This window comes from Leptopilina heterotoma, unplaced genomic scaffold (assembly GCF_015476425.1).
Source record: "Leptopilina heterotoma isolate Lh14 unplaced genomic scaffold, ASM1547642v1 Lhet_65, whole genome shotgun sequence".
NCBI lineage: Eukaryota > Metazoa > Arthropoda > Insecta > Hymenoptera > Figitidae > Leptopilina > Leptopilina heterotoma.
This window is the reverse complement of record NW_025111152.1, coordinates 5,407,701-5,424,847: the sequence shown is the minus strand read 5'-3', so window position 1 is coordinate 5,424,847 and position 17,147 is coordinate 5,407,701. Positions and strand designations below refer to the sequence as shown.

Here is a 17,147-nt window from a genome sequence, read left to right as displayed (position 1 = left end):
AAGAATGTGTTACTTCCATCCAATCAAGGGAAGAAGTAACATATCCTCCGGCCATTCAAGGCAGGAAATCATAGTTCCAGTCAGTTAAGGCAAGAATGTGTTACTTCCATCCAATCAAGGAAAGAAGTAACATATCCTCCGGCCATTCAAGGCAGGAAATCATAGTTCCAGCCAGTTAAGGCAAGAATGTGTTACTTCCATCCAATCAAGGGAAGAAGTAACATATCCTCCGGCCATTTAAGGCAGGAAATCATAGTTCCAGCCAGTTAAGGCAAGAATGTGTTACTTCCATCCAATCAAGGGAAGAAGTAACATATCCTCTCCGGCCATTTAAGGCAGGAAATCATAGTTCCAGCCAGTTAAGGCAAGAATGTGTTACTTCCATCCAATCAAGGGAAGAAGTAACATATCCTCCGGCCATTCAAGGCAGGAAATCATAGTTCCAGCCAGTTAAGGCAAGAATGTGTTACTTCCATCCAATCAAGGGAAGAAGTAACATATCCTCCGGCCATTCAAGGCAGGAAATCATAGTTCCAGTCAGTTAAGGCAAGAATGTGTTACTTCCATCCAATCAAGGGAAGAAGTAACATATCCTCTCCGGCCATTTAAGGCAGGAAATCATAGTTCCAGCCAGTTAAGGCAAGAATGTATACATCCATCCAATCAAGGGAAGAAGTAACATATCCTCCGGCCATTTAAGGCAGGAAATCATAGTTCCAGCCAGTTAAGGCAAGAATGTGTTACTTCCATCCAATCAAGGGAAGAAGTAACATTTCCTCCGGCCATTTAAGGCAGGAAATCATAGTTCCAGCCAGTTAAGGCAAGAATGTGTTACTTCCATCCAATCAAGGGAAGAAGTAACATATCCTCTCCGGCCATTCAAGGCAGGAAATCATAGTTCCAGTCAGTTAAGGCAAGAATGTGTTACTTCCATCCAATCAAGGGAAGAAGTAACATATCCTCCGGCCATTTAAGGCAGGAAATCATAGTTCCAGCCAGTTAAGGCAAGAATGTGTTACTTCCATCCAATCAAGGGAAGAAGTAACATATCCTCTCCGGCCATTTAAGGCAGGAAATCATAGTTCCAGCCAGTTAAGGCAAGAATGTGTTACTTCCATCCAATCAAGGGAAGAAGTAACATATCCTCCGGCCATTCAAGGCAGGAAATCATAGTTCCAGCCAGTTAAGGCAAGAATGTGTTACTTCCATCCAATCAAGGGAAGAAGTAACATATCCTCCGGCCATTCAAGGCAGGAAATCATAGTTCCAGCCAGTTAAGGCAAGAATGTGTTACTTCCATCCAATCAAGGGAAGAAGTAACATATCCTCCGGCCATTTAAGGCAGGAAATCATAGTTCCAGCCAGTTAAGGCAAGAATGTGTTACTTCCATCCAATCAAGGAAAGAAGTAACATATCCTCCGGCCATTTAAGGCAGGAAATCATAGTTCCAGCCAGTTAAGGCAAGAAGTAGCGATTTTTCTAGCCATTAAGAGCAAGAGTTTTTTTTGTCCGGGTTTGTTTTAAATGTAGGGGTCTATTATTTCATGGTTGTCAACATCCATTGCAGCGTTTTGCACAGTTCTTAATAATCGTGTTGAAGGATATCTAACGTTATCCTCGTGTCTAGCGTATCCTAAAAACCAGAGAATGGATGTGATGTGAGCACACGCACCTAATGTTCGGGCTCCTACCTTGCATATGCAGTAGTACCCTAGAATGGGATTGTTATCCTGGTCTTGATCATTCTCTGGGTTGTACTCTGTATTAAAGACAATCCATATTTGATGCCGTTTTGCATTTGTAAATCTTGAGTAGATACGTAGACGAATAAAACCTTCTTCAATTTGAGTGTTGTCTATTTCAATTGCCTGTTCAATGTCATCGTTCTCATCCTCTTCTTCTGCTCTTAATATGGTATCTTGTACGTAAGATGGAGCAAGATGTAACTGGTACGTTCCAGTTGTTAAATCTTTAAGGTAATTGACAGTCAGTTGTGGAAAAAGAGGAACATGAGCAGCAGTCAATAGAACCCATCGTGCTCTTCTATTTTGCAGATTTTCTAACTCTACTCTCGCTTGTACGACGTTAGGCATTGTACTGCGATTTAACATTTCTTGAGCCATCTCTTCATTCGCTCCTTCCATTGTTATTGGACCTCGATACTTATTAATTATTGCTCCTGCAATCCGAAGAAAATCTGAAAGATTTGGAACGTGAGATGTAGAGATAGTGCCCGAAAAGAATTTAAACATTATTTTTAAATGTCCATTAATTGCTTCTACTATCCATCTTGTTTTCGTTATTAGACGCGATTCATTTGCCTGCTCAGTAGTAAACTGTCTCTGATTACGGTCCAATAGAGGTGGCATTTTAGGCACAATACCAACTCTATCAAGAAATGGAATTGCGTCTCTATATCCTCGATCGACAACGAAAATATCTTCAGGTTGAATCCATCTACGCATGCCATTAATATCTCTTTGGAACTCTTTTATTAAGATTTTTGCATCATTATTTTTCGCATTTGAAAAATATGGTCCTTGAATATCGAGTATATATCCATCTGAAGCCACCAACACCGAAGGTTTAACCAAATGTTTAGATTTATGAACGCAAAAGGATTGTCGCAATGCTTTAAAACAAGAACTTTTTTCAATATCCAAATAAGTGCAATCATTGTAAATAATTGCTTTTGGATTTTCAGGATCTGGATTATACAACTTATTCGAAAAGTCAGTAGTATGCCTTTCAATAAACTCATCCCTTGAAATAGCTGCGAACCCTATATTTTCAACTACGAACTGTTGCATTAATGTTTTTCTAACTGTTGCAATTGCTAGACTAGTAGCTTGTCTCGAAGAATAATTAAACATTACACGTAGTAATTCATCGCTTAGACCTTGACGTAATTTTGTAAGAAAACACAGAAGATCTTTCTTAGAAACATAGCGATGTCCACCAGGTACTTCAATTGCATTTTCACAATAAGCAAACAAATCAAGAAATTGTTCCTTTGATAATGAAGTTAGCACATTACATTCCTGGTCTGTCAATCCATGCTCATCATTGAATTTACCCTGAGCGACATTAAATACTTCTCCACGTAGAGCTTCCAGCAGTGATTGCAATTCTCGACCTCTTATTATGTACGGCCTATTTATGAATCTAAGCTGATCAACAATGTCAGCTTGAAGGAAACCGCTCTCATCCAAATGTTCATTGCAACAAACGTTGTTAACTGGAATATATATATTTCGTTTAACAAAAATGTTTACTCTAGAGTTTAACGAAAGCCTATGAACATTGTTAGGAGCATTGCAGACAACACAAGTGTGAGAAGATGTCTGAGATATGACATTTAATCTCATACACTGAGGATCTTCCTCCAACATTCGTATCTCTCGTGAAATAGTAATATTGCAATTATTACAGATACGTCTCTCAGGATTCATATCAGCGGCAGGTCGTTGTGCTTCGTTACGTCTCGTAATTGCGATTTCTCTTTAACATCATTTTCGACTCCATCTAATCGCACCATAACTCGCGGAATAAAAGCATTATCGCATACAAAACACCGCATGCGACCAAATAAAGCCATTTTAAACACATTCACTCAATACAATTATTGCACGCAATCACCACAATATAATTATAACATACATGTATCATTCACAAGTATGAATGCAGAAAAAAGTTTCACATAGACAAAAAAAGTTAAACCTTCTTTATGAATCTATGCATCTTACAATAAAGCAAAATAGTAAATGCTCGAATGCTATGAATGGTGAAACCACATTAAATATAAAGCATTAATACGACTTTCCAAATGGCTTCGAAAAACAAATGACAATCGTATGTCCTTTTATGATGAAAACAACTTACAATTGTATGTGGGTTGAGTCAAATGACCGTTGTATGTGCTACATGCGTTGAAAACACAATGACCATGTGTACTAAAGTCCTCCAAAAACAAATGATAGTCGTATGATTTTTAGATGAAAACAACTGACAATCGTATGTCATGAGTGAGTTGAAATCAAATGACAGTAGTACGTGTTACATGCGTTGAAAACACATGAAAAACATGTATCTTGAATCCTATAAAAACAATTGACAGTCGTATGTTCTTGCCCGTCAAAAATAACTGACAATAACATGTCTTTTACGAGATGAAAACAAGTGAAGGCCGTATGCCCTATGTGAATTGAAAAACAAATGAAAATCGTATGCTTGATATTGATAATGTGGTTTTACTATTCATAGAACTCGAGCATTTACTGACTTGCTTTATGGTGAAGCAAATAGAAATAATCTCCATTTTGTCTTTGGAGGCTGGGACCAGGTCATTAATTATTTGCTTCTTAAAATCTACATATTTTGTCTTTGGTTAATAAATCATTAGAATCAATGCCTTCCTCTAATAGTTGCAGTTTAAATCTTGTTCTTGTCAGACGAATTAAACAACCAAATAGATAAGTGTCTGGTACCAATACCCCCAAAAACAAAATGAAGATTACTTTCGTCTAATAATAGCTTCTTTCGTACGAGGTGTACCCTGTGCTTTGTATAAAACCTGAGTATTAAAACAGCCATTTAAAATGGTTTTAGTATAGTATACTACAGTTTAGTATGCTATGCTTTGCAGAAAAGAGTTCAGGAAAGTACACTTTCCTGCACTGAGTGCGGAAAAGTATACTTTCCTGCACTCTTTTCAAAGTACAGTAATCAACAATTTTCTACTGCATTAACATTTAAGTAAACTAGCACTTTTCTTGCAAATATTATTATTTATCTACTTTATTAAATAAAACAAAGACTTTTTGACTGTTTTGGCTTTAACAAGAATTATTGTACTTTATTTATGTATTTATAGTTGATTGTTTAATACTATTTTTTATTATTATTTATTATTTATTATTTATTACTTATTACTTATTACTTATTACTTATTACTTATTATTTATTGTTTATTGTTTATTGTTTATTATTTATTATTTATTACTTATTACTTATTATTTATTGTTTATTATTTATTATTTATTATTTATCATTTATTATTTATTATTTATTATTTATTACTTATTATTTATTATTTATTATTTATTATTTATTGTTTATTGTTTATTATTTATTATTTATTACTTATTATTTATTGTTTATTATTTATTATTTATTATTTATCATTTATTATTTATTACTTATTATTTATTATTTATTATTTATTATTTATCATTTATCATTTATTAATTATTATTTATTATTTATTATTTATTGTTTATTATTTATTATTTATTATTTATCATTTATTAATTATTACTTATTACTTATTACTTATTACTTATTATTCATTATTTATTATTTATTACTTATTACTTATTACTTATTACTTATTACTTATTGTTTATTATTTATTATTTATTACTTATTGTTTATTGTTTATTACTTATTACTTATTATTTATTATTTATTATTTATTATTTATTGTTTATTGTTTATTATTTATTATTTATTATTTATGATTTATCATTTATTAATTATTATTTATTATTTATTATTTATTACTTATTACTTATTGTTTATTGTTTATTACTTATTACTTATTATTTATTATTTATTATTTATTATTTATTATTTATTGTTTATTGTTTATTGTTTATTATTTATTATTTATTATTTATTATTTATGATTTATCATTTATTAATTATTATTTATTATTTATTATTCATTATTTATTATTTATTACTTATTACTTATTTTTTATTGTTTATTGTTTATTATTTATTATTTATCATTTATCATTTATTATTTATTATTTATTATTTATTGTTTATTAATTATCATTTATTATTTATTATTTATTATTTATTATTTATTAAAGTAAACTTGTTTTAACATTATTGGTTACCTATGTACGTTTATTAATTCTATCCCGCATATGTTGCGATTTTTGGTGTTTGACCTTTAATGAATGCTAGCGAGTAAATCAACCCGGAAATCGATATTTTGTCAGAGGAAAATCTTTTTTAGAATTACATTTTACATACTTTCTGTAAGTATTAATTAATTTGACCGAAAGTTTTTTTCTATGTATTTTGTGCGGGGTCCTTTGAACTGCCTTTTTAACGGTACAATCTGTGAGCGATAAAAATGTTGTGTGAACGAATTTTCTTAGAAAAAAGATAATTTTGAAATGTTTGTCTAGTCTGTTTAGTGCAACTCTTATAAGGCCCATTTTAAGTTATTTGAAAAATATAATTTGAAAAATAAAAGTGAAAAATATACAGGATGTAACACAATATTGATAAAAAAAATTAATCTCAGCTAAAATTCTAGGTTACAATTGAATATTCATTCCCGTGTGGAAATCTTTCCATGTTTCCCCAACTTTTAGTTGGGCGCCAATTAGGGCCAAGGTGGGCGTCCCATTTTAAAATAATGAAAAAAAATTAAAAAATAAGAAATATGTTATTTTCAAGTAAATAATTGAATAGAGAAAAAAATAAAATTTTTAAACTATTCTTACTGTTTAATTTCATAATCTATTCGAATTGAAGGCAAAACAGTATGTGTATTGTAATTGGATTTATGTAGGGACTGTCCATATTTGGAACGAACTTGGGAATATCAGCCAAAGCCCATCTTTTGCGTAAATAAACTTAAAATGGTTAAATACGTCAGCTATACTCTTATATGAAAATAAATAAATAATTACTGAATTAATTACTGAGGACGAATTATTGGAATAATTACTGGATTTATTATTAGATATGTTACTGGATTAATTACTGAAATCCTGTAGTTGTTTAGCGTTAAGCACTAATGCGCCTGCGTCGATCTACCCAGCTGTTGACTGTCATGGCGTAGTAGGGTAGCGTCCTTAGATCAAACAGCGTGGGTTTGTGGTGTGTTGTCCTGTTTTTATAATCTTAAATGTTTACTGTAGTTTAACTTCCATATTTTTGTAAATTATTGTAAACAATGGTTGGTTGGTTTTGTTTTTCTGTGCCTTATATGTGTTCCCTGTCGGATTTCAGAACCAAAAGTGGAATTTTGGAACGAACATGTTTTTTTTTTGCCCAGAGACTTGTTAGCCAATATTGTGACAGTTATATTGATTGTTAGAGATTTCTCACTAAATAGCCATGCAAGATTTTCATTTGCTTCCAAAATGAACAATTAATATTAAATATTTTACTACCTACTATTGTATAAATAAAAAATAATATATTGAATTGATTGATTCTGGCATTAATCCTTTTCAATTTTTATTTTTCCGTCCTTAACGCGAAAAAACTACTGGATTTACAATAATTCATCTAATAATTAATTCAGTAATGAGTCTAGTAAGTTTTGTTATTACTATTTTATTTAAAAAATTTTTTTAATTTAATAACAAAAATTATGCAAGAGCATATTTTTTTATAACTTAAAAAAATATAATTTACTTTGTATAAGTATAGGATAAAAATAACAGTGATTGATAAAAGTGAGTAAACAAATTAAAAATTATCAATAAATTGAATATTTATTGAAAATTTTAGTGGGAATTCACAAGATTACCTAAATTGGGTTTAGATAGATTTTCCAAATTGGGTCCAACTAGATTTCCCAAATTGGGAATAAGTTGGTAAAATAGTTTCAAGCCAAGTCATAACCCAAATTGGGATAAGATGGGCTTCCCAATTGGGCCCCACCTTGAACATGGGAAAACCCAATGGGCGTCAGTTTGGGCCCAGTCGACTTTTCCACACGGGTTGTATTTTAAATTTCTTGAAATTTTAATTTCGTTAGAAAATAATAATGACCGAATATCTATTTAAATGAAGCTGCTGAATAATTTTGTATTAAAAACCTGGAGAAAAAAAAATTCCATTTCTTGACCCAAAAAAAAATTGGAAATGTCAGGGAATTTGAAAAGAACAAAACGTGGCAACCCTGTCTATAATTCTCCTTTTTTTACAAAGTTTAAAGATAAAATTATTTAGTTTAGGCATGACTTCAATGTTCTAATTATGACTGATTCTTCCGAAAGTGACACCCCCGATATTTCGATTAATTTTATAGAATCTACTCTCCAATAATATTATTAACCATTTTCATAGTATAATTTATAATTTATAAGAGAACTAACATTTATATTTTTTTTAAACAAGGAAATAGAAAAAAAATTTCTTTTTCTTTTTATTAGAATCGTGGTAAAATATGGCCAGTGGGTCCCAGCACCACAGAGAATAAATCCCAATTTAGGGTGGGACTTCAGCGAGGAGCTTTTGAGCAGTACTCCGCCACGGAAGTACTCCCGAATGATTTAACGTCAGGAGTACTACTGGCGGAGAAGTACGGAGGAATATTTGGGCAGAGGATTTTGGGCGACGGTAAGGTCAACTTATAATAATAATAATAATAAAAAAGGAAATCTTCCCTTTTTTTTGAGATTTAGTTTTCTTTCGTTCTTTTTCCATCACCCCTTTTTTTAGGCCTCCTTTCGAGACCCTGTCATGGTAAAAAGAGAGGATGGGGACTTGGTTATCATCGTAGGGGGAGAATGCAGTCGCGTAGAGGAGGAACAAATGTACGTATTTCGAGAGGGTAGATTGAAATACTGTAATTATTACATTTGCAGGGTGGCCACAAATCAGTAAGTCAAGGAAATTTGTTGTTATATCAATAAAATGTGAGGGAAATTGATAAGTCAATCTTGCGGCCACCCTGATTTGGGGTTAGGTTTTACCGTCATGCAGAAATAATTTTCCCCTGTTTTCCCTTTTTTTAGTCCCCTAAAGAATCTACTGGCCCGTTCGCCGCTGCGTTTCGGGGCGTATACGTTGAAGGAAGAGTACTTTCTCTCGTATATCCAAGAATTCGTCCCTGTGAAGGGGCAAATGATTTGCTTCCGATCGCGTTGGCAATTGGTAAGGACCAATTGAGAGATTTAAATGTTAATTGTTTTGTAATGTTTTTATTTTTCTAATTTCATATTATTACCAATCAGTCAAGGAATCAATATAAGTAAAAAAAAATTTATAGTAAGAGGGATCCCCTTTCTTTTCTTTTTTTTTAGTGTTATGATGTCCCAGTGGATGAGGCGCTCGAGACAGTGGGACATCGTTCCCTACCGGAAGGGCGACAAATTCGTCGGGAGCGGAAGAGGGCGGCCCGGATACGTCGTCGCGAGTACACTCGCGTGATTTAAGTCTTTTCTTTTTCCCTCTTCTTTTTTTTACAACTCTATTACTTAAAAACATATATATATATATATATATATATATATTTTAGCTTTAAGGAAATAGTTATGTAATTTTTTTTTATTTTTTTTATCCTATCTAATATTAGCTACTATCCTATCATATAATGTTATTTGATATAATAGAGAACAGTAATGTTATGTAACGACGGTATTTTTACTACTTCTTTTAATTTCGATTTTATCTACAAGATTTTGTCTTTTGTTATTAAAAAAAATTAATTTTTAACCAAATTAAATGTTTAGTTATAATGTTTTTTTTTGCAGTATAATTTTAATAAAGGAAGTTGATAATATATTATGTTTATTCAGTTGAATACTTCATGAATCACGCATTAATAAAAAAAACAAGATTTAAAATTTTTTTGAATCAAGGATTATTTTCAAGTAAAGTAAATAAAAAAAACTAAGATTGTGTTGAATTAATAATGCAGTTGGCAAGGTAACCCTATAGGACAAAATGAGCGATGCCGGTAAGGATGCAAGTTATTATTCATCGCTGGGAGGAAACGTTGAGAGTGGTGTCAAGAAGATAGAACGAAGAGGGTAGAAAATAGAACTTGAAGTTGAAAGATAGAAGAAAAGAAAGAAATTAAAATTTTTACCAATTTTGGATATTTCGAAAGAATATTTGCTGCTCTCCCTTTTTCTTCTTTAATTTGCGCAAAAAGATTTACTGGCATTAAATGAATCAATTTTAAAATTTCCAAGAGAGCATATGCCTCCTTTTTTTGGTTTTATTAAATTCATCCATTATGGAGGCTGATAAAAAAAATAACTATCGTAAGTAAAATTTTAATTATATTGTAATTCTTTAAGTAAATTGTTATTTCCTAAAAGGAAATTATTTTTATAGAAGTCAGGTAGCTTTAGAAAATTATATGGTTCTTTGTTTATGTTTTGTCCCGTTTTATCTTCATTGTTGATGTATGTTGACGGAGTTATAATTGTAGGTCATTACAGGATGATCGCAAGGGGCATGGTGAAAATAGGAGAGATGAAAATTATATTCGCCTTGAAGAGTGAATAAAAAAAATTATATATATATATATATATTTCTCCTTTTTTTGGTTTTAGCTCCATCCTATTTTCACCAGAACAATATCAATTCATTGTCATAGTAAAATGGGGGTTATGAAACAATAAAACTGTTTTCAATAAAGGATGGAGAAAGTAGATCTCTTTAAAACATTGATTTACACCAAAAAGGGAGCTCCTTTCTCTCCTATTTCCATTCTATTTGGTAGAAACAATATCGATTCATTGTCATAGCGTAAAAAGATGGTGGGTCAATTAAGTAAATGTATAAAACCGTTCTCAGAAAAGGACAGAGAACTGATCTTTTAAAACATCGATTTGCACCAAAAGGCGATCTCTTTTTTTATAGAGACAATATCAATTCATTGTCATAGCGTAGAAAGGTTTGATTGAGTGGTGTGTAAAACCATTTTCAGAAAAGGACGGAGAAAACAGATTTTTTTAAAAAATAGATTTGCACCAAAAGACAAAAGTTTCCCTTTTCTTTTATTCTCCCTCCTTTTGAGAAGGCACAATCTTACAGTCAAGACAAACGAAAAGAAAGAGAGGAGAGGGAAAGTGGGCGGGGCATATCGATTATTTAAAACACCGAGGTGCTCCTAAAAAAATCAATTTTATTGAAATTTAACTGGGTCACCAAGCCTCTCCTCTCTCCCTCTGTCCATCCGAACTTAATCACTTAAGGACATGGGGCATTTCTAACGACGAGGCGGAGAGCAAGTCAATTAACATATTTACTTAATCAATTTATAACTGAATTATAACGAACGTTAACAGAAGTAAAAACTTCAATTCGACGAAATGTAAGGAAGTGAAAATCATTACCTTAAACGAGCTCAAAATTAGAGATAATAAAATTTTTCTTGCTCTCCTCCTTTTCATTTTGGATCAAGAAGGGAACGTTCTTGGGGTGTTTTTTTACTTGCGTATGATAACAATTTTACGCTGGTTGGAGCTTCTGTGTTGGGAGTTGAATCCGCATCTTCACAGTGGTCTTCGGTGAGGCGAGGAATGATATTTGTGTGGGTCGAAGAGCATCTTTCAGTTCTGCCTTCTTGACCTGCTGCAGTTGTTCGAGATGTTGTTTTAGTCTGGGCGTTGTCAGTCATCTGATCTTCGGTGATGGTAAATCTTCGGACGTAGCAGACTTATCTCCTCTCTCGATGACAGAATATAACTCCTTTGATTTTGGAGTTAATTCTGAAGTTGATGGTTCCTCTGCGTCGACTATTTTGTCCTCGGGCAGACTGATTCTTCTTCTCCTTCTTCTTGAAACTTCAATATGGCCCCTTTTTGACTTTCTGGGCAAGAAACCAACCAATTTGGAGATTATTGTTCTCGTGCGTAATTGACAAAGACAAAATATGAGGAGAATGCATAGTAACAACAGTCCTATATAAGACGAGTAAACAAGGACTGTTTGATTTTTCCCAATGTGTCTTTTAATGGCAAGATCCTCCAGTTGTTGTTCCAGCTCATCTAATGTTTGGGAGTTTGCCCTAAAGATGGGAATTTTCGAATCAGCCACTTCTTCATTTTGATTGTTGTCGTTGGTCACGGTTAACAAGTGACCGTAGTTGAGAATTACTGGGGATAATTTAGTCAAATTCAGATGCAGGTCGGGTTCATAAATGATTTCTGTTTGCCCAACCTGAAAAATAGTTGCTGGGATCATTGTGTCCTGGGTTCTTGCCATGCAGCCAGGTGCCAATTTTAAGATACCGGTTTCATTAAGGTTAATCTTGATAGGGGTCATAGAATGACAAATAATCACTACATCTTCCATCTTAGAAAAAGAGTATAGCCAGCTGGAAAGAGTGGTTAACGGCTTCCAGAAGGACTCAGAATTAACAGTAATTTGAATCTCACATGTTCTTAGGTTGTCGATAGTTGGATTAATTAAGAGCGATGGTTCACAGGCTGGTCTCTCCTTCAAATTGTAGATGGGAATTCCGTTCAAACAAGCGTGGTATGATGTTGTTGATTTACAGGATTTCCAGTCTCGCTCCGTGAGTAGAAGATAGGTGTGCTGCTCTTCATCAACAATAAGATAGTCATGTTTGGTCTTTAAATAAGCTCTTATTGTTTTATTTCCTATTGCCTCCTGGCCAGTTGGAAGGGGATGCAGTAGAGGGATATCAACGAGGATTTTTAATTGGCGATTGACACATAAGATGGTGACGGTGGAGATCGGTATCAATTCATCGATGCTGACTGCGGGTCCAAGTAAGGGGAACTGTACTTCGGTAAGATGATCCTGGACGTCACGTAGGATGGACTCCAGCTGCTTAGATAAAATCAGTCCAGGGTGTAGTTTTTCTTGTCTGGCCGTATGGACTGCTTCCAGCATGGTTTGTGTGACTTGAATGTTGTGGTCCAACCCTGTCTCCAATGCTCCCAGTAGATTGAATATTGCGTCCCTTTTTTCTAACTCGACTTTAACTGCTGATTGATTTTCTTGATTTTTAATTAGCAGGTCCAGGTTTTGATTAATCTTATTTATTAGGGAGCTGTGTTTTTCGATTTGGGTATGGAGTGTGTCGAGCTGAGATCTCACAACGTGGGTTTGACGTCCAACCAGGTAAGACAGATTGGCTTGTGCAGAATTCAGTTCCTGGATGATGGCATCATATCTCTCTCCATCTTCGTAATTCAAAACACCGGCGATGGGACCAGCGATTTTTCCTAGGAATCCAAGTAGGTGCACGCTTCGCCTCATTCGTAGTTGAGCTGTCATCTTCTTCAAAATTGGTTTGCGGTTGTTTTCTAATTCGGTGATTTGGGTTTGGAACTGCTCCTGCAGTTCGGAAGCCATTTCCCATTTATCCTCCCAAGGGTGATGGACTACAAATTCATGGCACCAATTTTTTCAGATGCACAATGGTTCTTCAATTTTTCCAATCGGGCCTTCAGGTCGTCGATGTATCCATGTTACCGGCTTATGTCCAGGAAGATGGTTACTCTCCAGTTGGTCACGGATCTCCTTACGGTATCAAGATGCTCATAATATATCTTACTGCTAACAGGCAACGGGGTAATTTGGAACTGCTGCTCATCAGAAGTCCTTGGAAAGGATTCGGATCCACAGATTGCCACTGGAACTAGGATAGAGGTTAGGCCTGTCAGGAGGAAAACGGTTGGTCATTTCATTTTAATTTTCCTTTTTCCCTAAAATGAATTAAATGTTAATATTGATATTAGCGAAGTATTGGTTACAAATGGGTAACCAATACCTTATCTTTATGTTTGGCGAACCTATCGCCATTCTCGTTTTCCAGAATAACATTATTGTTCTGGGTAATGTCTACCACCGTATACGGGCCGCTTGCTCTGTTGTCAAAATTGTTTGTTCTTACCTCCTTGTAAGTATATACCTGGTCCCCGATCTTAACGCTCGAAAGTCGAGCTTAGCGATCATAGAATTCTTTAGAACGACATTTTGCCTTTCTCAGAGTTCCAGCCGCCAAATTTTGCAGCTCGGTCATTCGGGTGACAAGATCTCTCAGGTATGACCCATAGGTTTCAAGTACTGGCCCTTGTGGAAAAGAACTTGGGATTCTTGCTATATGACCAAAAACCAACTCATACGGAGTGAAATTAGTCGCCTCGTGAATCGACGTGTTATAATTAAACATCGCAAATGGGAGCAGACGATCCCAATCGTCGAAATCCCTTGCGTAGTGTTTAATGTAATCCGTCAATTCAATGTGGCTTCTTTCTAGAGCTCCATTGGTTTGGGGTCGATAGCCAGAAGTTGTAAGCTGTTTGACACCAAATATACCTTCAAGCTTCCGCATTAGGGAACTCACAAAGCTTCCACCTCTGTCTGTGAGTACACATCTGGGTGCTCCAAACGTGGCAAAAAGGTTTGTCGCTACTGCGTGAGCGATGGTGGTGGTTTTTATGTCTGGGATGGGAACGGCAATGCAATACTTACTAAAGTTATCTTGCATTGTGAGAATGTGCCGATTCCCATTGGGGGTGGTTTTCCTACAGTATCTAAAGACACTTTGTCAAAAGGCATAGCCGGTGTGTCCGTTATGATCATAGGCTCTCTCGTACGGGCCCTAGCCAGTTTATTCTCGAAACAACTTTTACATTGTCGAATAAACTCTGTTACTTCGTCTTGCAGCCTCGGCCAGTAGAATCGCTCGCGTATTCTACGGTACGTTTTCGTAATGCCTTTCTCTAATTCGTCCGAATACCGCTTTTTAATTACGATTGAATATACCCTATATTTCCCACAAAGAGTAAGATGAACTTGTCCTTTTATGGGTTTACTGTCTCGAATGTCCTGCATGTCTATCTTTTCCGTTGCTATTAACAGTTTCGAAATGGAATCGGTAGGCTCACAGTCTTCCGAGATAAAATGGGCATAATTGTCTCGTTTGTAAGTCAGTGGTTCTGTCCATTTATTATCAATGTTTGTTAGTTGTTGTCCTCTATTTTCGGATTTTTCAACATCGGACGTTTCAGACGCCGAGGATGGGGTCGGGGGGTCACAGTAGGGGATTTTTAAGTTCAAAAAGGGGCTCATTGGTGCCGCGCACTTCACTGTATTTTCACTGTTGGAATTTCGTGATTGTAATCAACGTGGCAAAATGTTTCCTTTTCTTTCCTTTGTTGGTTTTTCCAAAACGGGGGTGTCTCGTTCTTGATAGTGAGTGTATGGAGTCGACTGTGCATCTGGAGCGGACAGAAATCCTGGGGTTGTGATTGAAGGACTTTTTGAAAAGGATACATCTTCCTCAGGGTCTTCAAAGACTTCAGAAATTTCCTTAAATCGCACAACACTTCTTCTGGATGGTGGTCTATTTGGGCTAGAAGGGAACACTTCAGTGGTTGCTTCAGGATCAGGGGATGTTACATCTGCTTCGGCGACAGGTTGTTCTACTTCTTCCTCTCTTTTCTTTTGTCTACTTTGGGTGTAGTTCTTCAGAAAATCGTTGACTCTTTTTCCAAAAGCATTGTCGTTGTAGTCTTGACAAGGATCTAAATCCTTCAGGAGCTCCAAATATTCCTCATCGCTCTCACCTTCTGAGACATGTGACTTCCGACGTGTCGTGTCCATTCCTTCATGATCCCAAGCCAAGGTTTGATTGGTGAGGTTCGATGGGTTGACACCTCTTTTGGCCAGAAATTTCTCGAATTTTTGGACTGATTTGTCGAGGTCAATGTAGGGGTGATTCTGTTTCCGTTGGTCTTCATCACTGACGGAGTCCGAACTTTCTTCGCTGCTAATAGGACGTGGCAAGACGCTGATCACTATATTTTCTGGAGCTTGTTCTTCTTCCGGTTCTTCTGCAGATGATTCAGAAGAAGAGCTCGATTCTGAAGGTGGCTCGAGGAGTGCACCATCTCTAGCGAGGCGATCTGCGTTTTCATTACCTTCAATACCATCGTGCCCTTGTACATGCTCCCAAATAACGTCAGCATGTTTCAAGGCTTTTATCAATCGTTCGTAGGCTTTTTGGTTTTTGACGGGTTTGTTGTCGTTCATTTTTAATTCTAAGTTTTCTGCTCCCAGCTTTCTTTGTCTGATGGATCGCCACTGTAGCCGCTTCGATTTCTGAAGCGTTGTTGGTTTGTCGTCCTCCGTATCTTCGCGACACATTAAGGGGGTGGTCAGGTCCGAACCATACTCCTATGCCTGCTCTGGGCCTCGTTCCACCATTATCTCCGCACGCGCCATCTACGTAAACGTCTGTGTAGAGTTCATTCGACAAGGGAAACAGGAGGGCTGAAGTTTCGGAGACATTGGGATCACTTCCGGTGGCACAAGATTGTTTGGGGGTTGGGCTCATCGGAACACTAGAGAAAGCACTATGGTCTTTTCGAAACACTGGAGGGTCCGAATCTTCTTCACTTTCGCTGGTGGACAGTCGTTCATCCGAAGAAGAACTACAGAGTGCTGAATCTCTTGAAGGTTGGGCTGCAGAGGTCGTTCTTTTTCTCAATCTTTTGGCTATGCAGCTGACATCAGGGTCGATTGAGCTTACTGCTGCCGGAGGCCGATAAGGCTCCTCTCCGTCGGATTCCTTTGGCTGGGTAGAGCCTTTAGGTCGTCGTGGTTAACTTGAATCTTTGTTGGAAGTCTGGATATTGCAGAATAGGTTTGCGACACAAGTATTTTCTTAGTCTTAAAAAGCTTTTACACTGTGATTCACCCCATTCCCACTTTACGTCCTTCTTTAACAATTCCGAAAGAGGTTTAGCTAATTTAGCGTAGTCCTTGATAAAACGACGATAATATCCGGATAGCCCTAAGAAACTTCTAATGTCTTTTTGCGTCTTAGGTTTAGGGAAATTTTTAATGGCTTCGATTTTTTTGGGGTTAGGTTTGACGCCATTTCTACTAATAATGTGCCCAAGGTACGCCACTTCCGTTTTCAAAAACTCACACTTGTCAGGTTGAAGTTTTAGATTTGCTTCCCGAAGCTTAGTGAAAAGCCGCCGGGCTCTTACATCATGCTCTTCAAGTGTGTCCGAATAAATAATAATGTCGTCTAAATAGACAAATGCCTCTGTATCGAGCATGCTACTTAGTACACTATTAAGTAATCGTTGAAAAGTATGAGGAGCATTCTTTATGCCCATGGGCATCCTGTGGTACTCATAGTGATCGTTTCTCGAAGAGAACGCCGTTTTGTGTCGGTCATCGGGGTGTGTCTCGACTTGGTGAAACCAACTTGCTAAATCAAAGACAGTAAAGAACCTGGCTTTTCCCAAGCGATCGAATATTCCACTAATATTTGGCAATGGAAATGCGTCTCCAATTACCTTCTCATTTAGGGCCCTATAATCGATTACGACCCTCCACTTCTTTTCTCCCGAAGCGTCGAGTTTTTTCGGCACGATTAGTA

At 35.8% G+C, this 17,147-nt stretch overlaps 1 protein-coding gene across 1 annotated transcript; it reads right to left on the bottom strand.

The window, feature by feature from the left end:
• Positions 1-1,521: 1,521 nt before the first annotated feature.
• Positions 1,522-3,393, bottom strand: LOC122509998. The gene has a single exon (XM_043624365.1). The coding sequence runs from the start codon at positions 3,391-3,393 to the stop codon at positions 1,522-1,524; it is 1,872 nt and encodes a 623-aa protein (XP_043480300.1).
• Positions 3,394-17,147: the final 13,754 nt, after the last annotated feature.